The 27,541-nt window shown below is 47.3% G+C and overlaps 1 protein-coding gene across 2 annotated transcripts in view; it reads left to right on the top strand.

The window, feature by feature from the left end:
- Window positions 1-27,541, top strand: part of TNPO1 (transportin 1) — a 541,716-nt gene that overhangs the window by 226,969 nt on the left and 287,206 nt on the right. For both annotated transcript variants that reach the window (XM_030193299.1, XM_030193300.1), the window contains exon 13: window positions 21,803-22,028. In XM_030193299.1, coding sequence (XP_030049159.1) covers window positions 21,803-22,028 — 226 coding nt within the window. The remainder of the gene's footprint in view (window positions 1-21,802; window positions 22,029-27,541) is intronic.

The following is a 27,541-nucleotide window of genomic DNA, read 5'->3' as shown; positions in this document are numbered from 1 at the left end:
AAAATCGGCACCGACGGCATCGACCCCAGGAGCACAGGTCCTGTCGGCCCACTGGCTCTCCGGAGACGGCAGGGGTGAGAGGCCGCGTGGGCAATCGGCCCCGGTCACTCCGTCTACCCAGGGCCCTCGGGACCGAACCCTGTCAGACCCGATTCCTTGAGGCCGAGGGGGATCCACCTCCTCCTCTTCTGTCCCACCGAGCGCCAATGACGGGCACCGTAAAAAGGCGAAGAAACACCGTCATCGGTCGCCAGGGATGAGTTGACGCCAAGGAAGCGGCAGCGTCGAGAGGAGAGGTCCCCCTCTGTCGTAGACGTATCAGCACGTCAGGGTGCCAGCACTTCGGTGCAGTCTCCTGGACCCGAGCAGCTTCCGGCACCAACACCTCTACCGGCCCCTTCGTCTTTCCCGACAGCAGGCCTGGACGAGTGCCTCCGAGCCATCCTTCCGGGGATCATGGAAGGGCTGATGTGCCAGACCAGCCGTTGATGGAGGCGCCGGCGGGCTCTAGCCCGGTGCCGAGGCCTTCGACGCCGCTTGCGGCACCGGTCTCGACCGCCATGCAGGTGGAGTCGACGTCGATGGAGGGAGCTTCATCCCCGCCAGCGCGGGAGTCCACCGCTCGACGACGCCACCGAGGTCTCGGTGCCTCGACGTCGAGCCGGGCCCGGTTGAGGACCGAGCTGCAGGAGCTCATGTCCGACACCGAGGAAGAGGCCTCGTGGGGGGAGGAGGAGGACCCCAGATATTTCTCCTCAGAGGAGTCTGTGGGCCTTCCCTCCGACCCCACTCCTTCACCTGAGAGAAAGCTCTCGCCACCTCAGAGCCTCTTCTTTGCCTCCTTCGTCAGGGATATGTCTATTTGTATTCCCTTCCCCGTGGTCTTTGTGGATGAGCCAAGGGCTGAGATGCTCGAGGTCCTCGACTATCCATCACCACCTAGAGAGTCCTCCACGGTGCCGTTGCACAATGTCCTCAAGGAGACACTGCTTCGGAACTGGTTGAGACCGTTATCTAACCCCACCATCCCCAAGAAAGCGGAGTCCCAATACAGGATCCACTCTAGAGAGTTGCACGGGGACAGAAATCTTACCCATCCCCGCCCGTCCCTGCTGGAATTTTACCCGTCCCCACCCATCCCCACTGGAATCTTACCCATCCCCACCCATCCCCGCAAAAATTTAAACCATCCCAACCCGTCCCCGTAAGAATTTAACCCATCCCCACCCAACCCCCTAAGAATTTAATAGTACATAAAAGAAAGATCCAGTCAGCTCCCTCAGTCTCTTTCTGGATTTGAGCCACAGCACTGTAGGCAAGGAAGGAACGGAAGTTGGAACTTGTCTGGTGAGCACATGTAAGATTTGTCTCTGATTCACTGGCAGTGTGTGCTGAGAGGCCGCCACTTGCACGCGCCAGTAGGTCAGGTGACATCTGATTCTCGTGCCTGTGTCAGAGCTGAGATCTGTGCACCAGCCTGGGAGCAAAGAGGATTAATAGTAACATAGTAAGTGACAGCAAATAGACCTGAACGGTCCATCCAGTCTGCCCAATAGTCACACTCATGATCAATTCATCATTAAATCAACGAGTGTGATATTATATACTTGATTATGGTCTTTCTTTCGTGTTTCTGGAACAAAGACCACAGAAGTCTATCTGGCCCCATCCTTATGTTCCAACTGCTGGAGTTGCCATCTAAGCCCACTCCAGCCTATTCATGTTCTCATTTGTGTGGGACAGACCGTAAAAGTCTGTCCAGCACTGTCCTCATGTTCCAGCCACTGAAGTTGCTGTCTAAGCCCTTTCCAGCCCATCCTACACCAGATTGCCATGTATGAGACACAGACCATACAAGTCTGCCAGGTATCAGCTCTAGTTCATCACAGTCAGAGTTGCCATCTAAGTGTCACTTGACATATCCACACACATGCAGCCATTTAAGGTTAGCTTTTATATAACTTCCATTTTCTAATTAGAGATCCTCTGTGTTTATCCCACGCCTTTTTGAATTCCGTCATCATTTGTGACTCTACCACCTCCTTAATGGAAGACTTTCCACATTTATGCTGTTAAAGCAAGGAAGAAGAGGAGGAGGAGACAGCACTCAAATCAATTGGTATTCGGTAGATGAGAGGCTGGTGCAGGTGCAGCTTACACTTCCACGGGAAGCCCACAGAACTGGTTCCATCCCCGTGGGAACCCCGCAGGAACTGCCTCCGTCCCCGCGGGAACCCCACAGGAACTGCCTCCGTCCCCGCGGGAACCCCGCAGAACTGCTTCCGTCCCCGCGGGAACCCCGCAGAACTGCTTCCATCCCCGCGGGAACCCCACAGGAACTGCCCCCGTCCCCGCGGAGATCCCACGGGTTCGGAAGCCGTGCAGCTCTCTAATCCACTCGGACCCAGAGTTAATGCGGCCCCAATTGCCTCATGACTCGGTGGTCGTGGACTCTGCTCTCAAGAGGGCACGGAGTTCGAGGGATACCGCCTCGGCGCCCCCGGGGCGGGAGTCTCGCACTCTGGACTCGTTTGGGAGGAAGGCCTACCAATCTTCCATGCTCGTGACCCGCATCCAGTCTTACCAGCTCTACACGAGCATCCACATGCGGAATAATGTGAAGCAACTGGCGGACCTGGTCGACAAGCTCCCCCCGGAGCAGTCCAGGCCCTTTCAGGAGGTGGTCAGGCAGCTGAAGGCGTGCAGAAAGTTCCTGTCCAGTGGGTATATATGCTGCGGCCCAAGGTATAGTGATGCGCAGGCTCTCATGGCTGCGTGCCTCTGACCTGGACAACCGCACCCAGCAGAGACTGGCCGACGTCCCTTGCCGGGGGGATAATATTTTTGGTGAGAAGGTCGAGCAGTTGGTGGACCAACTACATCAGCGGGAAACCGCCCTCGACAGCTCTCCCACCGGGCGCCTTCAGCATCCACCTCAGCAGGTGAACGTTTTTCCCGGGCCAGGCAGGCTGCGCCCTACGCCTTCAACAAGCGTAGGTACACCCAGCCGGCCCGAAGGCCTCATCAAGCACAGGGACAGTCCCAGCGCGCTCGTTCCCATCAACAGCGTGCGCCTAAGCAGCCCCCTGCGCCTCCACAGCAAAAGCCGGGGACGGGCTTTTGACTGGATCCATGGGAACATAGCCGCCATCAAAGTGTCCGTACCGGACGATCTGCGAGTCGGGGGGAGGTTAAAACTTTTTCACCAAAGGTGGCCTCTTATAACCTCCGACCAGTGGGTTCTCCAAATAGTGCGGTGCGGATACGCCCTGAATTTGGCATCCCCTCCACCAAATTGTCCTCCGGGCGCTCAATCTTTCAGCTCCCATCACAAGCAGGTACTTGCAGAGGAGCTCTCCGCCCTTCTCAGCGCCAATGCGGTCGAGCCCGTGTCACCCGGGCAGGAAGGGCAGGGATTCTATTCCAGGTACTTCCTTGTGGAAAACAGGGGGGATGCGCCCCATCCTAGACCTGAGAGACCTGAACAAATTCCTGGTCAAAGAAAAGTTCAGGATGCTTTCCTTGGGCACCCTTCTGCCAATGATTCAGAAAAGCGATTGGCTATGTTCCCTGGATTTAAAGGACGCATATACTCACATCCCGATACTGCCAGCTCACAGACAGTATCTCAGATTCCGTCTGGGCACACGGCACTTTCAGTATTGTGTGCTGCCCTTTGGGCTCCCCTCTGCCCCACGGGTGTTCACCAAGTGCCTCGTGGTGGTTGCGGCGTATCTACGCAAGCTGAGAGTGCACGTGTTTCCATATCTCAACGATTGGCTGATCAAGAACACCTCGGAGGCAGGAGCTCTCCGGTCCATGCAGTGCACTATTCACCTCCTGGAGCTGTTGGGGTTTGTGATAAATTACCCAAAGTCCCATCTCCAGCCAGTCCAGTCTCTGGAATTTATAGGAGCTCTGCTGAATACTTAGACGGCTCAGGCCTTCCTTCCCGAAGCGAGGGCCAACAACCTCCTGTCCCTGGCTTCCCAGACCAGAGCGTCTCAGCAGATCACAGCTCGGCAGATGTTGAGACTCCTGGGTCATATGGCCTCCACAGTTCATGTGACTCCCATGGCTCGTCTTCACATGAAATCTGCTCAATGGGCCCTAGCTTCCCAGTGGTTTCAAGCCACCGGGAATCTAGAAAATGTCATCCGCCTCTCCACCAGTTGCCGCACTTCACTGCGCTGGTGGACCATTCGGACCAATTTGACCCTGGGACGTCCATTCCAAATTCCACAGCCCACGAAAGTGCTAACGACGGATGCATCTCGCCTGGGGTGGGGAGCTCATGTCAATGGGCTTCACACCCAGGGACTGTGGTCCCTCCAGGAAAAGGATCTTCAGATCAACCTCCTGGAGCTCCGAGTGGTCTGGAACGCACTGAAGGCTTTCAGAGATCGGCTGTCCTGTCAAATTATCCAAATTTGGACAGACAATCAGGTTGCAATGTATTACATCAACAAGCAGGGGGGCACCGGATCTCGCCCCCTGTGTCAGGAAGCCGTCGGGATGTGGCGTTGGGCTTGCCAGTTTGGCATGCTCCTCCAAGCCACATACCTGGCAGGCGTAAACAACAGTCTGGCCGACAGACTGAGCAGAGTCATGCAACCGCACGAGTGGTCGCTCCATTCCACAGTGGTACGCAAGATCTTCCGAGAGTGGGGCACCCCCTCGGTGGACCTTTTCGCCTCTCAGACCAACCACAAGCTGCCTCTGTTCTGTTCCAGACTTCAGGCACACGGCAGGCTAGCGTCGGATGCCTTTCTCCTCCATTGGGGGACCGGCCTCCTGTATGCTTATCCTCCCATACCTTTGGTGGGGAAGACCTTACTGAAGCTCAAGCAAGACCACGGCACCATGATTCTGATAGCGCCTTTTTGGCCCCGTCAGATCTGGTTCCCTCTTCTTCTGGAGTTGTCCTCCGAAGAACCATGGAGATTGGAGTGTTTTCCGACTCTCAATTCGCAGAACGACGGAGCGTTGCTGCACCCCAACCTTCAGTCTCTGGCTCTCATGGCCTGGATGTTGAGGGCGTAGACTTCGCTTCGTTGGGTCTGTCTGAGGGTGTCTCCCGTGTCTTGATTGCCTCTAGGAAGGATTCCACTAAAAAGAGTTACTTTTTCAAGTGGAGAAGGTTTGTCGTTTGGTGTGAGAGCAAGGCCCTAGAACCTCGCTCTTGTCCTGCACAGAACCTGCTTGAATACCTTCTGCACTTATCGGAGTCTGGCCTCAAGACCAACTCAGTAAGGAATCACCTTAGTACGATTAGTGCTTACCATCTTCGTGTAGAGGGTAAAGCCATCTCTGGAGAGCCTTTAGTCGTTCGATTCATGAGAGGCTTGCTTCTGTCAAAACCCCCTGTCAAGCCTCCTGCAGTGTCATGGGATCTCAACGTCGTCCTCACCCAGCTGATGAAACCTCCTTTTGAGCCACTGAATTCATGCCATCTGAAGTACTTGACCTGGAAGATCATTTTCTTGGTGGCAGTTACTTCAGCTCGTAGGGTCAGTGAGCTTCAAGCCCTAGTAGCTCATGCTCCATATACTAAATTTCATCACAACAGAGTAGTCCTCCGCACTCACCCTAAGTTCCTGCCAAAGGTGGTGTCGGAGTTCCATCTTAACCAGTCAATTGTCTTGCCAACATTCTTTCCCAGACCGCATACCCGCCCTGCTGAATGTCAGTTGCACACATTGGACTGCAAAAGAGCATTGGCCTTCTACTTGGAGCGGACACAGCCCCACAGACAGTCCGCCCATTTGTTTGTTTCTTTCGACCCCAATAGGAAAGGGGTCGCTGTCGGGAAACGCACCATCTCCAATTGGCTAGCAGATTGCATTTCCTTCACTTATCCCCAGGCTGGGCTGACTGTTGAGGGTCATGTCACGGCTCATAGTGTCAGAGCCATGGCAGCGTCGGTGGCCCACTTGAAGTCAGCCACTATTGAAGAGATTTGCAAGGCTGCGACGTGGTCATCTGTCCACACATTCACATGACATTACTGCCTCCAGCAGGATACCCGACGCGACAGTCGGTTCGGGCAGTCGGTGCTGCAGAATCTGTTTGGGGTTTAAATCCAACTCCACCGCCAAGGACCTGAATTTATTCTGGTCAGGCTGCACTCTCAGTTATTGTTCTTCGTAGGTCAATTTCTGTTATACCCTCGCCGTTGCGAGGTTCAATTGACCTGGGTTCTTGTTTTGAGTGAGCCTGAGAGCTAGGGATACCCCAGTCGTGAGAACAAGCAGCCTGCTTGTCCTCGGAGAAAGCGAATGATACATACCAGTAGCAGGTGTTCTCCGAGGACAGCAGGCTGATTGTTCTCACCTACCCTCCCTCCTCCCCTTTGGAGTTGCGTTTTGATCATTTGCTTGTCATTCAACTGAGTGGGAACGGTCGCGCACGGGCGGGAAGGCGGCCGCGCATGCGCGGTGGGCGTGCCCTATGTGCGGGACCGCCCGCAAAGTTTTCTTCCAGTTGGTGGGGGCTGCCGTGGACGTCAACCCAGTCGTGAGAACAATCAGCCTGCTGTCCTCGGAGAACACCTGCTACAGGTATGTATCATTCGCTTTCTTGTGCCTAAGGTAATGTCTCCCCTCCATGTTAACTAGATAATTTGGATTTCAGTGTTGTGGAGGTAGGAAATGCAGCAGACACTTGCGTTGATTGGCTGTTCATAGGATGTTGCTGAAAACTGAATTTTCTATGTTTGGAACATCTGTTTGTGTTTGGAGCAGCTAGGAAGGGAGAAGTGACCAGTAACCAACAGTGGTATGGTGGATTTATAAGGCCATAGTATTGGCATACATCAATTGGGGCACCTGGTGCCCTCAGCCTTGGAAAACACATTCCACTAGGGCCCAGGCTGCATCCAGGACAAGGCATTGTTTAATTCTGCGGTAGGACATTTGCATAGGTGGAGCTATGGGTGGTGATGGAATGACAGAATATAGCTGCAGTTTGAACCCGGTTGCCATCTTTGAAAAGCAATATGTATTAGAAGAACGTGCTGAGGCAATATTGGTAAGCATTAGTTAGCAAGGAAATGTAAAAATGATTTGTAGCACAATTCTTAAGTGATTACTACTGGTATGTTTTTGTAGAACCAGACCCTGAAGCAGGTTCTCGAAATATGGACCATATCAGTTTGGGTCCATCAGAATTAAGTTGAAACGGCTGAGAAAGCTAAGTAACGGAAATATATAAAAAAGTATAAATAGTTCATAAAAATAATTAAAGATTCGGGTGGACTGATGACGATCACAGTGAATCATTGAGCGATGTCTCAGTGTGAAAAGAGTCACTGCTGAGATCAGTATACCCGCTATATATTAAGTAATAATGTTAATGTTGGTGCTGGGCTGATTGAAGCCATTTGGAATTTGTTTCCCCCACTGTGAAACTACAGACTGAAGGAAGTAGACCAGCAACCTCAGGAAGAATTTTTTTCATGTTAGGGCAGTGTAATGCTTGAAATTCCCTCCTGGAAGAGATGGTAGAGGCAACAGTGATGGAATTCAATAGTGTGGACTAAATAGAAGATCCCTTTAGTAGCATGATGGGAACCAAGCATTAGGTGCGGCAGGTCAAAACAGCAGAGCTATGACTTGAGCTTCTAAGATGAGTGTGAAGGGTTAATGTGCATGGAACAGCAGTTAGGGTTATAACTGCCTTATTAGGAAGATTAGATTGGTCATTTCAGTTTATCTGATGATATGCTATATTACTATAACTGCTGAAAGACAAGCTATTCATTTTAATTTTTTTTTCTTAAGATCTGCTTTCTGACTCATAATTTCATTAGATGTTTTTTCCATTTTGTGTTATCTTGTAAATTTGTTATATTATGTAAGCTGCATTGAGCCTGCTAACAAGTGGGAAAGCGCGGGTTATAAATGTTCAATACAATATATAAGAATACTACAGTCTTAGAAAAAATATATTCTTATGGTGTGACTTGAAGAGAACATTTTATATTTTCTGCCAAGGGAAATCACTTTACAGTAGATTCAGATATGATTCTATGCATATTAAGCAGTACTTAAAAAGCATTAATAGGAAAGAATATGTAATGCCATAATTTGTTTTACAGGTATTAACTTTCCTAACAGAGCATCTAACTAGCCTCAGCCTAAAGAAACAGTTCTTTATATAAACTTAATGTTGCTTGAAATGTTTTCTTTAACCATAACCTAAGGCTTACTAGATTAGACAAAAACATTAGTATAGTTTATATTAAGAAGTTAGATATATAATTTAAATGTTATATGTTCAGAATGATGTTCAGACTTCATGACCTGCTTCCTTATCGCTTCAAGTATGCTACCATTGGCACTTAAATATCTGAAAGAAATTTTGAGTCTCATGTGTCATATAAGAATATGTGGTTTATTTTTTATTTTATTTTATTTTTGTTCTATGTATTGTTAAATGCCTAACAAAAAAAACAACAAACTGTAAACAAGGTTGTTTAAAGCTGGATGAATATTTTCTTACATTTGCTAGTAAAATAGTATACATTCTCTAAGGACAAGCAGGCTCCAATATTGTCACAAGTTGGTAGATGCCGATCCGCGTCGCACGGTCCGGCTTTTATGCCAAAGTATTTAAAAAAAAAAAAAAAAGAGCTTTGTGAAGCATGACCCACGCTCCACCGCGCATGCGCAAGTGGCTTCCTGCTTTTCACGTGAACGCGGTCTCAGTTCTTTGTGTCTGTACTCTCCTCACTCACCCTATTTTCATTGTGGTTTTTTTTTTTAACCCTTTAAAACCTGGCCTTTTAGCAAGTTTTGCCTGAGTTTTTTTTTTTTTTTTTTTTTTTGACGTCACGGGCCGTTTTTAGGCCGTGACTCGGTCGGATTCTCCTCCCCCCCCCCTTTTTTTTGTGCCATTGCCCCTTTTTAAGCACCATCAAGTCATTTAATTTGACCGACGAGGTTTTCCCGTCCATGTCCACGAAGACTCCCAGTGGCTTCAAGCGCTATACCTGGTGCAGTCAGACTTTCTCGGGAAAAGACACCCATTCTTGTCTGCAGTGTCTTGGGCCCACCATAGCCCTGCTTAACTGTGTTCTAGAGGACCCAGGTTTCCCAATGAGAGAAGATTTCTGCAACCAAGTCCACTTCCTCAACAATGGCATCAGCGTTGAGCATCACACTGGCATTGGGAGCCTTGGTAAGCATGGCTGCTTTGATACCTTTTAGACATTGGGAGCAGTGAGGTGTCGAATGGGTCTCCACCTGTCTGGAGGCATCCTGCTGTGCAGGCCTCCCGGGACCATCCATCATCTGACCCGACCTCGAGGTGATGTGAGGATTCAACGTTGTCCTCTTTGGCACCGAGGAGTCTGGGTGACGTGCTTTGGGATAAGTCCAATAAGCATCGTCTTCGGTCAAACCTCGATACATGGTGCCAGGAGTTCCAGGGCATCAATGGATTCGGCACCCGAGAAGCGTTGGCGCTGGGAGGACCACTCTCCCTCCATACAGGAGGTGCAGATGTGACTGTCTCCAAATAGCCGAGATCCTGCTCCATATCGACCCCAGCGGTTCTGCAACTTGAGTCCTAACAGGCACCTCAGCTTTTCCCGGTGTTGGCCGTCGATGAACGCATCCGGACATTGGTCCCTGAGCTATTGGATGGCCTTACACTGCAATGCACATCGGTATCGGGGGTTCTTGTGCCTGCCATACCTTCCACTGCAGCCCTACCAGGCCCTCAGCCTGCGGTGTGGCCTCTGGCACCACTTGCGGCTCCGGTATCGACTACCACCCAAGCCAGTACCCCCTCAACATCGATGGAGGAAGCTTCGCCGGAGTGAAGGCGGGAGCCGGTTTTTCGACGCTGCTCTCGAGGACATTGCTTCTCGGCATCGAGGCAGGTTTGGTCTCTAATATCCCATAGGGAGATCCTGTCCAACACCGAGGATGAGCACTCATGGAAATTGGAGGAAGATCCCCACCACCTGAAAGGAGATGGTCTCCATTGGAGAGCCTTTCTTTCCCATCTTTTGTCAAGGAAATGGCTGAGTCCATTCCGTTTCCTTTAGAGGTTGAGGAGGAGCCCAAGTCCAAAATTCTCGAGGTCCTGGACTACGCATCTCCTCCTAAGGAGGCTGTGATGGCACCTCTCCTCAAGCTACTCAAAGTCCTCGTCAGGAACTGGGCGTCCCCTCTGTTGGTCCATGTTGTCCCAAGAAGATTGACACCCAGTATCGGATCCCCAGTGAACCTGGGTTTGTAAGGTTTCAATTTCCTCACGGTTCTTTGGTGGTAGAATCCGCTCTCAAAAGAGTCAGGAGTACTAGGGACTATGCCTTGGCACCCCCAGGCAGAGAAGCTGGAACCCTGGATTCTTTTAGGAGGAAGATGTACCACCGTTCAATGCTGATCTCCCATATACAGTCATACCAGCTCTTCATGAGCGTTTAGTTGCGAAACTCTGTGATACAGCTGTTAGACTTGGTCAGTACACTCCATCCAGAGCAGGCTGAGCATTTTTGCCAGTTGGTCAAGAGCAAGAGTGTCAAATGTTCTTGGCCAGGGGCACTTAGACACTTTTGATATGGCAGCCAGGATCTCTGCTCAAAGTATAGCAATGTGCAGACTCTCATGGCTGCGTGTTTCTGACTTAGAACATTTGGTTCTCCAGCAGAGCATAGCCACAGTAAAAGTGTCCGTCCTGGACAACTTGCTGGTTGGGTGAGGCTCAAATTTTTTCACCAAAGGTGGCCTTGTCTAACCTCTGACCAGTTGGTTCTTGAAATAGTCCATCTCAGGTACGCCGTCAATTGGCTCTCCAATCCTCCAGATTGTCCACTGAGAACTTGTTCATTCAGCTCTCAGCACAGGCAGGTACTTTAAGAGGAACTCCGCCCTTTTAAAGACCCGTGTGGTCAAACTAGTTCCACCAGGGGAAGAAGGGCATGGATTCTATTCCTAGGGGAGGGGGATGCGTCCCATCCTAGACCTGGGGGCCCTGAACAAACTTTTAGTCCGAGAAAAGTTCAGGATGGTTTCTCTGGGCACCATTATCCCAGTGTTTCAGAACACAATTGGCTATGCTATTTGGACTTAAAGGAAGCATATCTTGCATCCCGATACTTCCAGACCACCAGAAGTATCTTCAATTTTGGCTGGGAACACATCACTTTCAGTATTACGTGTTGCATTTTGGCAGAACGTCAGCTCCCAGGGTTTTCACCAAGTATCTAGTGGTAGTTGTAGCATCAGTACACAGACTGGGAGTCCATGTGTTCCCATATCTCAACAATTGGCTGGTGAAGAGCACCTCAGAGGGTCGGTGCTCAGGAGTCAATGCGGATTACTATTTGGGTGCTAGAGCTACTAGGGTTCATTTTAGACTACCCCAAGTCTCTAGCCCTTCCTCCCAAAATAAGCTTACACCTCTAACTATTTGAGCCTGCAAAGAGGTGGGATACAAATGCAATAAATAAAAATCTGCAGTTGTAAGGCACAATTTTACATGGGTCTGTCTTGCTGATTATTCAGGATGGCCCAAAAATCAAAACCTGTGGATATTAGAGACTCCGTCAATTTCGGCGGACTGAATCTGGTGATGTTTTGACACAGGCCTCGCAGCCTGTTTCTCCTGAAAAGCCACAACTGGGGTTTTCTCATAATGGCTCAGAGGATGAGGAGGATGTGGAGCCTATTAACTTGAAGAGTATTACCCAGGAAGTTAAGTGTTTCACAGAATTACGGTCAGAGCTGAAAGAGATGTGTGGGGAACTGTCATCACACATTGACACTATGCATAAGGATATGCGTGAATTCGGGGCTCATTTTGAGGACCTGGAGGTACTGGGCAGACTTATACGGTCTGTGCCAGAGCCGGTGGTTGGGAGGCGGGGCTGGTGGTTGGGAGATGGGAGGTGGGGATAGTGCTGGGCAGACTTATACGATCTGTGCCCTGAAAAACACAGGTACAAATCAAAGTAGGGTATACACAAAATTAGCACATATGAGTTATCTTGTTGGGCAGACTGGATGGACCGTGCCGGTCTTTTTCTGCCGTCATCTACTATGTTACTTGTTCAGTTAAGTAACAATATTCTCTAAAAAAGAATTAAAAAAAAAAAAAGAAAAACTGAGATTTATGAGGAAATTTATATCTTTTAACTTCACAAAAGGCCCTATGAAGATCCAAGAGTGCCTAAATAAGTGGAGAATAAAAGAGAGAAAAAAAAAAGGAAAAGAATTCAACATCAAATCCAATAGAAAATTTGGACATGTACAGATTTAACTATATATTTAAGAGTTCTAGATGGAAATCCTGATATAAAGGCTTCCAGTTGAGAGGGCTCCTAATATACATATTTCTGTGATTGGTATCCGATCAAGCACTTGCAGGGATATTTTAAGAAAAATGTTGCTCCTATTTGAAGTGTTTGTGTTTTTAATTGTAGAAATTGCTTGCGTCTTTTTTGAGTATCCCTCGCAAGATCTGGATAAATCCGGACTTTGGCACCTTTAAATATCTTTTCTCTATTTCTAAAGAAAAGTCGTATAATCCAGATTTTATCCGGAGGAAAAGCCAAAGTAGCCACTAAGGTAGCCATTGTTGATCCATTTCTGATATTTCCAGCAAAGCTGAAACATCTAATGCTTGATTTTTCTGAGATTGCTGTTTCTCTAATTCTTTAATAGGAAGATAATATGCCTGGGTAATTGGGGGGATAGTGTCTTCCCCAATTCCCAAAGACTCTTTAAAATAGATTACTACTACTACTACTACTATTTAGCATTTCTATAGCGCTACAAGGCGTACACAGCGCTGCACAAACATAGAAGAAAGACAGTCCCTGCTCAAGAGCTTACAATCTAATAGACAAAAAATAAAGTAATCAAATCAATTAATGTGTACGGGAAGGAAGACAGGAGAGTAGGTGGAGGCGAGTGGTTACAAGTGGTTACGAGTCAAAAGCAATGGTAAAGAGGTGGGCTTTCAGTCTTAGCATTTCTCTAGGAGAGATTGACTGCTGTAAGTGTAGGTTGTTACTTTTTGAATAATTTTAAAAAATTTTAGTTTTTCTTCTAAGGTTCGATAAATCTTTAAGCATATTATTCTGAATTTGTTAAATACTCTGTATATCCTTTTCTTGTTTACAAGTTTTTTTTGAGTTAAAGCTTTTACTTCTCCTTCAGTCTCTTTTAAATTCCCTTTTAAAGATTCAATATCTTGGGCATATTACTTTGGCAAAGTCTGCAATTAATAACCAAAGGCTTTCTAAAGTCACTTCTGTAGGTTTATTAAAGAAAACAGCAAGTTGATTGGTCTGTACCTCGGATTGTTGAGAAGATAGTTTGGCCCCTGAACTGGAGGTCTGAGATTCAGCTGACGACTCCGTCTCCGTAGTATCTCGAGGAGTCCGAAAACTCCCCGGCTCCCCTGACTGTTCCTGACGTACCTCCCGTCCCACAGCTTCTGTAAACTCCAGGGTTGAGGGCGCCACAACAGGGGAACTACTTCCTCGCGGTTGTAGGGGAGGAACTCTAATGTCGGGGCTTAAGGTGACCTTGAGGCCATAGTTTCACTCCGTGTCTCCACTTTCCCCGGGGGGAACAAGCGGGCTTGCTCCCGACGGTTCTAAATCTGGAGTCCTGTGAAAATATTGAAGAATAGATTCAGGTCGGGTCGGTAAATCCTGGCGTTGGGGGTAGTAGCAGCGGCCCAGCTTCTCCGTTTAGGCATATCGTAGAAAAACAGCACAGAGACCCTCTTGGCCAGTATTTTTGTGAATATTTTTTAATCAGAGTTCAAAAGAGAAATCAGTCGTAGGAACTACAGGTTTGGGGATCCTTACCCAGTTTTAGCAGCAATGTGACAGCTGCCAACCGCCAGCAATAGGGTAATCCCTGTGCAGTATCAAAGGTCTCAAAAGCTCTCAACAATAGGGGTGCCAGATGCTTAGCAAAATGTTTTTTAAAAACTTGGGAAATCCATCGGGGCCCGGGGCTGCCTTATGAGGGAGAGTTTTTATAGCCCAATTCCTCCAGGGTTATAATTTTAGATAGTTGTTCTGCCTCTCCCTGTGACACCTGGGGAAGATTGACCTCACTGAGATACCTCTCAGTATCTGCCTGGGTGGGCACCCGCTCTGGTGTATATAGCTTTTCATAAAATTTATAAAATTCTGCCTTTATCTGCTCTTGTGAGGAACACAACGCCCCAGAGTCAGTCAAGATATTAAAGATATGATTGCATTGGGCCTGGTTTTTAAGCTTGGAGGCCAGCAAACAACCAACCCCGATCGCCAAATTCAAAGTATTCCTGTTGCACCTGTTACAATTGGGCAGAGAGCCCAGCCATCTGGACTTCATTGAGTTGCACCCGAAGCTGATGCAGGGTATCAGCTCTCGTGGAATCAGAGGGGTCAGCCTTGTGTAGTTTTTCCAAACTTATCTGATCTCCATAGCACTGCAAAACCTGTTCTAGGTCTTCTAAAAAGTCCCCTTGGTCTTCATTAGGGGCATAGATCGATAGTAAGATATAGAGAGTGCTTTTCAAAGTCACTTTAACTAACAGATATCTACCCTCCTTATCTGGGATAACCTGATGCACTTGCCATAGGAGGGCAGAGGATAGGGCTATAAGAATCCTTCTGGATTTCATGTTGGAGCGATTTGAAACAAACACGATACTGGGATATTGTTTATGCCTTATCAGTATTCATGTTGTGGCTTCAAATGTGTCTTCTGAATAACCATTACATTGGCCCGCAGGTGTTGCATTTCTTTAAACTTCAGTTTACGCCTCACAGGAGAATTGAGACCGTGGACATTTAGAGTAACACATTTAAATTCAGACATGTAACTTATACCATCGAAAGTGCCTAATCAGCAACCACCGATTCCCAAACCATAACCCCAGATCCCCCCTCCCCCCCCAAACCAACTAAGTCATGGCAGTATTTTTAACCATGTCATGCCTATAAGAGAAGGAAGTAGGTCTCCCTGCTGTCTTTCAGTCTGTTCCAGATAATAGCTTCTGCAAGTCTTTCCTTTAGCCATCCAGGATTAGTGCTGGTAAAAATCGTCCAGTTGTCCAAGGTATGCAAAATGCCAAACTTCCATAGAACAGGTGCTTCATCCTGGTCGTTGCGGGGATGGTAGCTGCTTCCCAGATATTTCTCTCTGAATTCAACCCTTTCCCTGGGATACTCGTTGCCATTTTGGGTGATGAGGTGTCTTACAGTCAGGCATGGAGGCCTTTGCAGAGGGTTCATCCTCATTTGTATGCAGGTAGAAATTCTTGTGCCTACTCTAACGAGCCAACTTGATGCAGCTTGCCCTCCTTGTAGAATACCAGTGCAAAAGGATGTTGCCATTTGTAGCGAATCTCACCCTTTGTGTCAGCAGGCAGGCCGTATGTGGCATTAGGCTCGCTAACACAGCATGTTTCTTCATGCCACATCTGGTGGGCGCAGACAACACCTTGGCCAACAGGCTGAGCAGGATAATGTAACCGCACAAGTGGACTCTCAATATAGGCGTCGCCCGCAAGATCTTCCAAGCATGAGGCACCCTTTTGGTGGATCTTTTTTGTCACTCAGGGGGAGATGCGTCAATCAAATGTTAAAAAATAAAAAACGTAAAAGTGCTTAAGGATTTTTAAAAAACGAGGAATGCAGTACAAAAACGCTCCAGAAATGTTCGGATCGGTATTGCAAAGTAGGATTTATCACAGAATCGTTAAACCCGTCGTTGATCAGAGCCAAAAGCATGCGCAGAGCAGCCGAGCGTTATGCTGGCTGCTCTGTGCATGCCACAAAGATGTCACAGATGTCAAAACAAAAAACCCCCACAAAACACGTGTGTTTCGGGAGGGGGCAAGGGCGCTCGTCATGAGCGTCCTGAATGTACGCCTTGCCCCCCCGCCCCCCGCTGCTCCACGCTCCCCCCCCCCCCCCCCCCCCACACACACACGAAAAAACTCCAATTTTAGCAGCCCCGGGCCGGCCCTCCTCCCTTCCTGTGTAATCTCCCACACTTGCTCCGCCTCCCGCCATGCTCCGGTCCTGTCCCCCGCCTACGTCAGAGGAGGGCGGGCCCAGGAAGAAAGAGACGTCTGAGGAGGCCTGTTGAATCACCGATCAGCTGTTATTGCCCGTGCAGCAGAGGTGAGAGGCGCTGCACGGGCCGGTAAAGCAAAGGGGGGGGTCGTTGGAGGGGGGAGCGGCGGCGACGACCTAAGGGGGGGGGCGGCGGGGCGGGGCACGGGACCGGAGCATGGCAGGAGGCGGAGCAAGTGTGGGAGATTACAGCAGAGGTGCGAGGCGCTGCACGGGCCGGTAAGGCAAAGGGGGGGTCGTTGGAGGGGGGGAGCGTCGGTGACGACCTAAGGGGGGGGCGGCGGGGACGGGGCACGGGACCGGAGCATGGCGGGAGGCGGAGCTAGTGTGGGAGAATACACAGGAAGGGAGGAGGGCCGGCCCGGGGCTGCTAAAATTGGAGATTTTTCGTGGGGTGGGGGGGAAGCGGGGGGCAGGCAAGGCGTCCATACAGGATGCTCATGACGAGCGCTCTTGCCCCCTCCCGATTTTTTTTTTTCTTTTTTGGTGCTGAGGGAGAGGGGCGCAGCGGCGACCTGGGGCGTCAATAAAGGACGCCCCTGACGCGCGTTTTCGCCCCCCTAGTTATTTTTTTTAATAGATTTCACTTGTAAACTTGTAGCAGACAGCCCTAACGAGAGGTACAGACCTCTCGTTAGATTTCACAGTGTTTTCGTGCGTTAAACGAATCGAAAAAGGTTAGTGCATGTCATTTCAATGTCATCTCCTCAAGGTGCCCCCTCCCCCAACTCCACCTTCATTATCTCCTCAGACCCTTGCTGAATTCTTTCACAACAAGGTTCAAAAGATAAACCTTGCTTTCTCTACCTCACCAGCTCTCCCTCCACTAGTCCGTTCCCCTCTCTCTCCTTCCCCTCATTCCCTTTCCTCCTTTCCTGAAGTTACTATTGAGGAAACTACACTTCTCCTTTCTTCCTCAAAATGTACCACCTCTGATCCCATTCCCACCCACTTTCTAAATGCCATCTCTCCTACTCTTATTCCTTTTATCTGTCACATTCTCAACCTCTCACTTTCCACTGCGACTGTCCCTGCTGCCTTTAAACATGCTGTGGTCACACCTCTCCTTAAGAAGCCTTCACTTGACCCTACTTGTCCCTCTAATTACCGACCCATCTCCCTCCTTCCTTTTCTCTCCAAATTACTTGAGCGTGCTGTTCACCGCCGCTGCCTTGATTTTCTCTCCTCACATGCTATTCTTGACCCATTACAATCTGGTTTTCGCCCTCTCCACTCAACCGAAACTGCGCTTACTAAAGTCTCCAATGACCTATTACTGGCTAAATCCAGAGGTCAATATTCCATCCTCATTCTTCTTGATCTTTCCGCTGCTTTTGACACTGTCGATCACAGCATACTTCTCGATACCCTGTCCTCACTTGGATTCCAGGGCTCTGTCCTTTCCTGGTTCTCTTCCTACCTCTCCCTCCGCACCTTTAGTGTTCACTCTGGTGGATCCTCTTCTACTTCTATCCCTCTGCCTGTCGGCGTACCTCAGGGTTCTGTTCTTGGTCCCCTCCTCTTTTCTATCTACACTTCTTCCCTTGGTTCATTAATCTCATCCCATGGCTTTTCCTACCACCTCTATGCTGATGACTCCCAAATCTACCTTTCTACCCCTGATATCTCACCTTGCATCCAAACCAAAGTTTCAGCGTGCTTGTCTGACATTGCTGCCTGGATGTCTCAACGCCACCTGAAATTAAATATGACCAAAACCGAGCTTCCTCATTTTCCCCCCCCAAACCCACCTCCCCGCTCCCCCCGTTTTCTATTTCTGTTGATGGCTCTCTCATTCTCCCTGTCTCCTCAGCTCGAAACCTTGGGGTCATCTTTGACTCTTCTCTCTCCTTCTCTGCTCATATCCAGCAGACCGCCAAGACCTGTCGTTTCTTTCTTTACAACATCCGTAAAATCCGCCCCTTTCTTTCCGAGCACTCTACCAAAACCCTCATCCACACCCTTGTCACCTCTCGTTTAGACTACTGCAATCTGCTTCTTGCTGGCCTCCCACTTAGTCACCTCTCCCCTCTCCAGTCGGTTCAAAACTCTGCTGCCCGTCTCATCTTCCGCCAGGGTCGCATTACTCATACTACCCCTCTCCTCAAGACCCTTCACTGGCTCCCTATCCGTTTTCGCATCCTGTTCAAACTTATTCTACTAACCTATAAATGTATTCACTCTGCTGCTCCCCAGTATCTCTCCACACTCGTCCTTCCCTACACCCCTTCCCGTGCACTCCGCTCCATGGATAAATCCTTCTTATCTGTTCCCTTCTCCACTACTGCCAACTCCAGACTTCGCGCCTTCTGTCTCGCTGCACCCTACGCCTGGAATAAACTTCCTGAGCCCCTACGTCTTGCCCCATCCTTGGCCACCTTTAAATCTAGACTGAAAACCCACCTCTTTAACATTGCTTTTGACTCGTAACCACTCGCCTCCACCTACCCTCCTCTCTTCCTTCCCATTCACATTAATTGATTTGATTTGCTTACTTTATTTATTTTTTTGTCTATTAGATTGTAAGCTCTTTGAGCAGGGACTGTCTTTCTTCTATGTTTGTACAGCGCTGCGTATGCCTTGTAGCGCTATAGAAATGCTAAATAGTAGTAGTAGTAGTAGTAGGTTTGTAGAAGAATCCCTCATCTGCATTCCGTTTTCGTTAGCTGCTAGCTTCGTCGGTAAAAGCCCTTTGCATGCAGTGGATCAAAATTTCCTCGTTGGCGGGTCGTTAAATGCTCATTAAGGTTTAGTGCATCTGCCTCTGAACTCAATCACAAGGTCCCTCAGTTCTGTTCCAGGCTTCAGGCCCACGGCAGGCTAGCATCAGATGCCTTCTTCCTCAATTGGCTGACAGGCCTTCTGTATGCATATCCTCCAATACCTCTAGTGGGAAACACTTTGTTGAAACTCAAGCAAAATCGCAGAACCATGATTCTGATCATGCCATATTGGTTGTGGCAGATATGGTTCCCTCTTCTGGTCTTTATCCTCTGAAGAACCATGGAGATTAGTGTTTTCCGACCCTCATCACATAGAACGAGGGGTTGCTTCTACATCCCAACCTCCAGTTTCTGGCTTTCACAGCTTGGATGTTGAGAGCCTAGAATTTGTTTCCTTGGGTCTTTTGCAGTGTGTCTCATGGGTCTTGCTGGCTTCCAGAAAAGGTTCAACTCAGAGGTGCTACTCTTTTAAATGGAGCTGGTTTGCCGTCTGGTGTGAGAACAAGGCCCTAGATCACTTTACTTGCACTACACAGACCCTGCTTGACTACCTTCTACACTCGCTCTTGTCCTACAGACTTATACGGTCTGTGCCAGAGCCAATGGTGGGAGGCGGGGATAGTGCTGGGCAGACTTGTACGGTCTGTGCCCTGAAAAAAGACAGGTACAAATCAAAGTAAGGTATACACAAAAAAGTGGCACATTTCTTGGGCAGACTGGATGAACCGTGCAGGTCTTTTTCTGCCGTCATCTACTATGTTACTATGTTACTTAGAGTCTGGTCTCAAGACCAACTCAGTAAGGGTTCACATTATTGCAATTAGTGCTTATCAATGTGTAGAGGGTAAGCCCATCTCAGGACAGACTCTAGTTCGCTTCATGAGAAGTTTTGCTTTTGTCAAAGCTCCCTTTCAAACCTCCACCTGTGTCATGGGATCACAGTGTCGTTCTCACCCAGCTGATGAAAGATTTGAACCACTGAATTCCTGCCATCTGAAGTGCTTGACCTGGAAGGTCATTTTCTTGTTGGCTGTTACTTCAGCTCATAGGGTCAGTGAGCTTCAGGCCTTAGTTTCATCACAACAGAGTAGTCTTCAGCACGCACCCAAAGTTCCTGCCGAAGGTGCTGTCAGAGCTCAATCTAAACCAGTCGATTGTCTTTCCAACATTCTTTCCCTGACCTCGTGCCCATCCTGGTGAAAGCAGCTTGCACACCCTGGATTGCAAGAGAGCATTGGCCTACTACATGGAACGGACAAGGCCCCACAGACAGTCCACCCAGCTTCTTGTTTCTTTTGATCCCTACAGGATGGAGGTCGCCATCGAAAAACGCAGCATTTCAATTGGGCTTTTGGATTGCATTTCCTTCACTTATACCCAGGCTGGGCTGGCCCTAGAGGTCACGTCACAGCTCATAATGTCAGAGCCATGGCTGCGTTGGTAACCCACTTCAGCCTCTTTTGAAGAAATTTGCAAGGCTATGATGTGGTCTTCATTGTTGCAGAATTTGTTTGGGGTCTAGAATCCAACTCCACCCTCCTAGGCCCATTTTATTCTGCTCCTGGTTGCATGCTCATCTAGTTTGGTATATAGTTTCAGGTTAATCTGTGCTATGTCTTCACCGTTGCGAGGCCCAATTAACCAATGTTTGTTGTTTTGGGTGAGCCTAGATGCTAGTGATTCCCCACTTGTCAGAATATTGGAGCCTGCTTGTCCTCGGATAAAGTGAAGATACTTACCTGTAGTAGATATTCTTCCAGGTCAGCAGGCTTTATATTCTCACAATCCCGCCCACCTCCCCTTGGAGTTGTCCCCTTGGTTATTTTTATTTTGTTTTTGCTTTAATATTGAACTGAGGAGACCTTGTTCATGCGACGGGTGGGAAGACACTTGCGCATGCATGGTGGAATGTGGCTCGTGCTTTGCAAAGCTTTAATTTTTTTTACTTTGGCATTTGCTGGACCAGGCAGCGCGGATCAGCGTTTACCCACTTGTGAGAATATGAAGCCTGCTGTCCTCTGAGAGTACATGCTACAGGTAAGTGTCTTTGCTTTTCACTATTTTTTCCTGATCCCTTTTCTATCCCCCTAAAAAATAAAAAAAAAATCTGATATGCTGCTTATCTCAGCGGTAATAGTGACCTGTTTGGTATTAAATCTTTCATGGTTTATGTGGAAAATGTAATAGAATATATACTCCAGTTACAAAATGTGCTTAATGGTATCAAGATTATTAATGCCTAACTGTATGGTAGAGATGAAAACAATAAAAATCCCACAGAGTATTACCACATGCATAACCTCATACACAGTTGTGGATATTGCAATATTTGTTAATTTGCTATGGTTACTCAGATGATTCAACATCCAATGACTTCCAAATGTTTCCATTTAAGATCAAGGATGAGTTGCTCCACAAGCAGTGTTGTGTACATGATTGTGTGTCTGTGTGTTAAGCTTTATGTGATCTCTGAGCATTTCAGTTGTACATGCAGAAGCATAATGGATGCACCATTAGTACATTATTTGATCAGTCAAGAGCACACATTGAAGGACTTATTTGTGGTGTTGGAAGTCCCGATACTTTAGAGGATTCAACTTTTTGTGGCATCTTTGGAGACAGAACAAAAGTGGATATACAGTTGGGGCACCATGGAGCCTATGGGACTCGACTGCGAGGTTGAATGTTGGTCATTTGTGATTATTGTAAGTCAGTTTTTGGTCAGTGGTGGTCCATTTCAGAATTTGAGAACACTATAATCATATTAAGTCCTTTTACTAAGCATGACTTGGGATATTGTGTATGAGGTTCTGCGTATGCGGATAATACTCTGTGGGGTTTTTGTTGTTTTCATAGTTGATATTTCCTTTCAGAGTTTCTCAAGTGCATTTGCCCTCTTTATGATTTGGATAACTGTCTTAGCAGCATACAGTTATGTAGTGGATGCATTCATACATTTCAAAATGGGTTTTCCTCACAGGATGCATGCAGGGCATGATTCCATACCTTCCTGAACTCATTCCTCACCTTATTCAGTGCCTGTCTGATAAAAAGGCTCTCGTGCGCTCTATTACTTGCTGGACTCTTAGTCGCTATGCACACTGGGTAGTGAGCCAGCCTCCGGACACGTACTTGAAGCCATTAATGACAGAGTTGCTAAAACGTATCCTGGACAGCAACAAGAGAGTACAAGAAGCTGCCTGCAGGTATGTCAGCCTTAGCAACACTTCTCCTTAGTATACATGTGATGTGATCCTAAGATAAACATAGGGGATTATTAGGGGGGGACCCCCCCCCCCAAAAAAAAATATAATACCTTTTTCACGTTAATGTATTCTTACGGAACAGCTGTTTTGTAAAATGTCTTATTTAGAGCACTCTATTTACCATATAAACTACTATGGAAGATCATAAGTACATTACTTTGCAATCACATTACGCACAAAAAAAGAATGCAGAGAGTAGTCGGGGCAGGAGTGATCTCCAGTTTCTTTTGCCCATGTGACCTCTTGACGGCAGTCAGGGCCGCTGAGAGGGGGGGGGGACGGCGGGACAAAAGTCTCCGGGCGACACCGAAGTCCGACCCGCCCTCCCTCCATCGCTCCCAGCACTAACCTTAAATGCCTCCTTTCACCACGTAAGCAGCAGCAGGGCAGGCCACTCCTTCCTTCCGTGTCCCGCCCTCGCCTGATGTAACGTCCGCGAGGGCGGGGCACGGAACGAAGGAAAGTTCTGCCCTGCTGCTGCTTGCTGCAAACGTGCTGAAAGGAGGCGTTTAAGGTTAGTGCAGGGCCCGGTGGTGGGTGGGGGGGGCCCAGCGGCGACGATGATGACCTTGGGTGGTGGGGGGGCCCAGGGCGGCCTTGTCCCAGGCCCGGCTCTGGCTCTCGGCGGCCCTGAAGGCAGTCTCACAGAGAATGCCACTAGAGGTCATGGCAGCCATTTTGAGAGCAGAGCCAGCATGGGCAGGGGCGACTGGTAATCACTCCTGACTACACCCCTAGACAGCCTGGGATTATAAAATAGCCCGAGTGGGGGCACCTACAGGTGGATGCGGAAGAAGGCATTCCGGAGTTGAAGGGAAGACAAATGGCACAAAGCACAAATTTTTAGCTTCTACTGAAAACACATGTCTGGTTTCAGCCCAAACCAAAATGAGCAGAAAAAGGATTTTGGGCTATTTTTGGCACTGAAACTGAAATTGTCAGCCTCTAGTTTCTATATTCCCTACTCCTTCCACTCCCTCCCCCCCCCCCCCCCCCCCCCCCACCCCTGTTGGACCTATAGCAGGTTGTCTTACTGTCACTGTTAAAAATGGACTTTTTCCCTCATCAAAAGCATGCTTTTTTTGCCTGTTGTAACAATCATATTATTCCTTTTTATTAATAAAGATCATTCTTAACCAGGAATCCAGTTTTCGAAAAGAGTTCTCTCGTTTTGTAAGCTTGGCTATTTGGAGATTAAGAGGGGCTATTGAGTTCTGCTAACGTACAGCAAAGAATTCTACATTTTTACCAGAATCACTAGAGAAATTCTTTTGTTGCTATGCCCTTATAGTAACATAGTAGATGGTGGCATGGTTCAATTCATCCAGTCCAACAAGATAAACTCATTGCATATGGTATGTAATCCTTCATATGTATACCTAATCTTGATTTGTTCTTGCCATTTTCAGGCCATAGAAGTCTGCCTGGCGTTGTCCTTGTCTAAAATTTCTGAAGTTGTTGTTGAAGTTTCTGAAAAGCTCCACTCCAGCCCATCCAAGACTATTCAGCCATGATCAGGGCACAGACCATAGAAGTCTGCGCAGTACTGGCTTTGTTTCCCAATTACCGGTATTGCTACCGGTATTGCTACCTAATCTCTGCTAAGCTTCTATGGATCCATTTCTTCTAAACAGGATTCCTTTTTGTTTATCCTAGGCATTTTTGAATTCCATTAACACTTGTATCTCCTCTCGGTGAACAAAATACTTCCTTACGTTATTCCTGAATTGGCCCCCTTTCATCCTCAATTCATGTCTTCTGGTTCTACTGCCTTCTTGTCCCTGGAAAGTGTTTTTTTTTTTTTCCCCAATTAATATCTTTCAAATATTTGAATGTCTGTATCATATCGCTCCTGTTTCTCCTTTCCTCCAGGGGTATACATGTTCAGGTCATCAAGTCTCTCATACGTCTTGCAAATGCAAATCCCATAACATTTTCGTCGCTTTTCTCTGAACCTCCTCAAGCGTTTGTTTTTGTGTTTGTTTTTTTACATCAGCCTCCAAAACTGAACACTCCAAACACTTCTTGGAATCACTGTGGATTGAAATTCCATGTGTAAAGGGGGAAAGGATAGTGATAGGAGTGTACTACCGTCCGCCTGGCCAGGATGAACAGACAGATGCAGAAATGTTAAAGGAAATTAGGGACGCAACAAACCGGGCAACATGATAATAATGGGTGATTTCAATTACCCCGATATTGACTGGGTAAATGTAACACCGGGGCACGCTAGGGAGGTAAAATTCCTTGATGAAATCAAGGACAGCTTTATGGAGCAGCTGATACAGGAGCCGACGAGAGAAGGAAAAATTCTAGACCTAGTCCTTAGTGGAGCACATGATCTGGTGCGGGAGGCAATGGTTCTGGAGCCGCTTGATAACAGTGATCATAATATGATCGGATTTGATATTAGCTTTGAAGTAAGTATACATAGGAAATCAAATACATTAGCGTTTAACTTTAAAAAAGGAGACTATGATAAAATGAGAAGCACGGTGGGAAAAAAAACTTAGAGGAGCGACTGTGAGGGTCAAAAATTTACACCAGACGTGGATGCTGTTCAAAAACACCATCCTGGAAGCCCAGGCCAAATATATTCTGCGTATTAAAAAAGGAGGATGGAAGACCAGACGACAGCCAGTGTGGTTAATAAGTGAGGTGAAGGAAGCTATTAGAGCTAAAAGAAAATCCTTCAGAAAATGGAAGAAGGAACCGACTGAAAATAATAAGAAACAGCATAAGGAATGTCAAGTCAAATGCAAAGCGCTGATAAGGAAGGCTAAGAGGGACTTCGAAAAAAATATTGCGTTGCAGGCAAAAACATATAGTAGTAAGTTTTTTTTAGGTACATTAAAAGCAGGAAGCCGGCAAAAGAATCGGTTGGACCGCTAGATGACCGAGGAGTAAAAGGGGTGATCAGGGAAGACAAAGCCGTAGCGGATCGGTGATGGGCAAAATGGTAGAGACTATTATTAAGAACAAAATTACAGAGCATATTCAAAACATGGATTAATGAGACAAAGTCAACATGGATTTAGTGAAGGGAAAACTTGCCTCACCAATCTACTACATTTCTTTGAAGGGGTGAACAAGTATGTGGATAAAGGTGAGCCGGTTGATATTGTATATCTGGATTTTCAGAAGGCGTTTGACAAAGTACCCCATGAAAGACTCCAGAGGAAATTGGAGAGTCATGGGATAGGAGGTAGTGTTCTATTGTGGATTAAAAACTGGTTAAAAGATAGAAAACAGAGAGTAGGGTTAAATGGTCATTATTCTCAATGGAGAAGGGTAGTTAGTGGTTTCCCCAGGGGTCTGTGCTGGGACCACTGCTTTTTAACATATTTATAAATGACCTAGAGATGGGAGTAACTAGTGAGGTAATTAAATTTGCTGATGACACAAAGTTATTCAAAGTCGTTAAATCGCAAGAGGATTGTGAAAAATTACAAGATGACCTTATGAGACTGGGAGACTGGGTGTCTAAATGGCAGATGACGTTTAATGTGAGCAAGTGCAAAGTGATGCATGTGGGAAAGAGGAACCCGAATTATAGCTATGTCATGCAAGGTTCCATGTTAGGAGTCATGGACCAAGAAAGGGATCTAGGTGTTGTCGTTGATGACACGTTGAAACCTTCTGCACAGTATGCTGCTGTGGCTAAGAAAGCAAATAGAATGTTAGATATTATTAGGAAAGGAATGGAAAACAAAAATGAGGATGTTATAATGCCTTTGTATCGCTCCATGGTGCGACCACACCTCGAATATTGTGTTCAGTTCTGGGCGCCGCGTCTCAAAAAAGATATAGTGGAATTTAAAAAAAGGTGCAGAGAAGGGCAACGAAAATGATAAAGGGAATGGGACGACTTCCCTATGAGGAAAGACTAAAGCGGCTAGGGCTGAAGGCGGCTGATGGGAGATATGATAGAAGTCTATAAAATAATGAGTGGAGTTGAATGGGTAGATGTGAAAAGTCTTTTTACGCTGTCCAAAATTACTAGGACTAGGGGGCATGCGATGAAGCTAAAATGTAGTAAATTTAAAATGAATCGGAGAAAATGTTTCTTCACTCAACGTGTAATTAAACTCTGGAATTCGTTGCCAGAGAATGTGGTAAAGGCGGTTAGCTTAGCAGAGTTTAAAAAAGGTTTGGATGGCTTCCTAAAGAAAAAGTCCATAGACCATTATTAAATGGGCTTGGGGAAAATCCACTATTTCTGGGATGAGCAGTATAAAATGTTTTGTACTTTTTTGGGATCTTGCCAGTTATTTGTGACCTGGATTGGCCACTGTTAGAAACAGGATGCTGGGCTTGATGGACCTTTGGTCTTTCCCAGTATGGCAATACTTATGTACTTACGTAAGTGGGGCCTCACCAATGGCTTGTACTGGGGCATAAACACTTCATACCTTCTGCTGGTTATACCCCTCTCTAGGCAGCCTAGCATCCTTCTGACTGCGGACATTGTTTGGTCACCTTGAGATCCTTGGACACCATCACCCCAATGGCCCTCTCCTGAGCCAAGCTTACCAATCTCTCCTCTCTTATCTGGTACATCTCTAAGTGCATCACTGCACTTCTTGGTATAAATGTTAACTGCCAACCCTTGACCATTCTTCCAACATTTGGAGATCCCTTCTGATGGTTTCTACTCCCTCCAGGGCATCCACTATATTGACTGTTTTCATGTCATCTGCAAAAAGGCAAACTTTTCCTTCTAACCCTTCAGCAATGTCTCTCACAAATATGTTAAACAAAATCGGCCTCAGCACCCACCCCTGAGGCACTCCACTACTCACCTTCCTTTCCTCCGAGTGGATTCCGTTTACCATCGCCTTCTGTCCCCTGTCAGTCAACCTGTTTCTAGTCCAGTTCACTTTGGGTCCTACGTTCAGCTGTCTTGGCTTATTCATGAGTCTTCTGTGAGGAACGGTATCAAAGACTTATTGAAATCCAAGTAGATTACATCTAGTGCATGCCCTTCATCCAGTTCTTTGGTCACCCTGTCAAAGAAATCAGATTTCATTTGACAGGATTTTCCTTTGGTAATGCCATGTTGCCTCAGATCATGTAACCTGTTGGCTTCTACAAAGTTTATTATCTATTCTTTCAGCATTTACGTCATTATTTTTCCTGCCATATAGGCTTGCTGTTTCTCTTATTTTTGTTTACTTTCCTTGTGTAAAGATCAGTTGCCATATTTATAGCCGTTTTCAGTTTGATCACTGCACTTCCACGTTACCTATGGCTACCCACTCCATTAACTCCCGTCTTCAGGTCTTCCCCCATATTATCAAAATCAGTACCTCTGAAATCTAGTACTTTGAGTCAGTGCCGTAGCCAGACTGCCAATTTTGGGTGGGCCTGAACCCAAAGTGGGTGGGCACAAAATTTTCTCTCTACCTCCCCCCCCCACCCCCAGCAAAATTTAGTCACACTCAGATGCATTT

This window comes from Microcaecilia unicolor, chromosome 2 (assembly GCF_901765095.1).
Source record: "Microcaecilia unicolor chromosome 2, aMicUni1.1, whole genome shotgun sequence".
Classification (NCBI taxonomy): Eukaryota; Metazoa; Chordata; class Amphibia; order Gymnophiona; family Siphonopidae; genus Microcaecilia; species Microcaecilia unicolor.
This window is presented reverse-complemented; position numbering and strand designations above follow the sequence as displayed.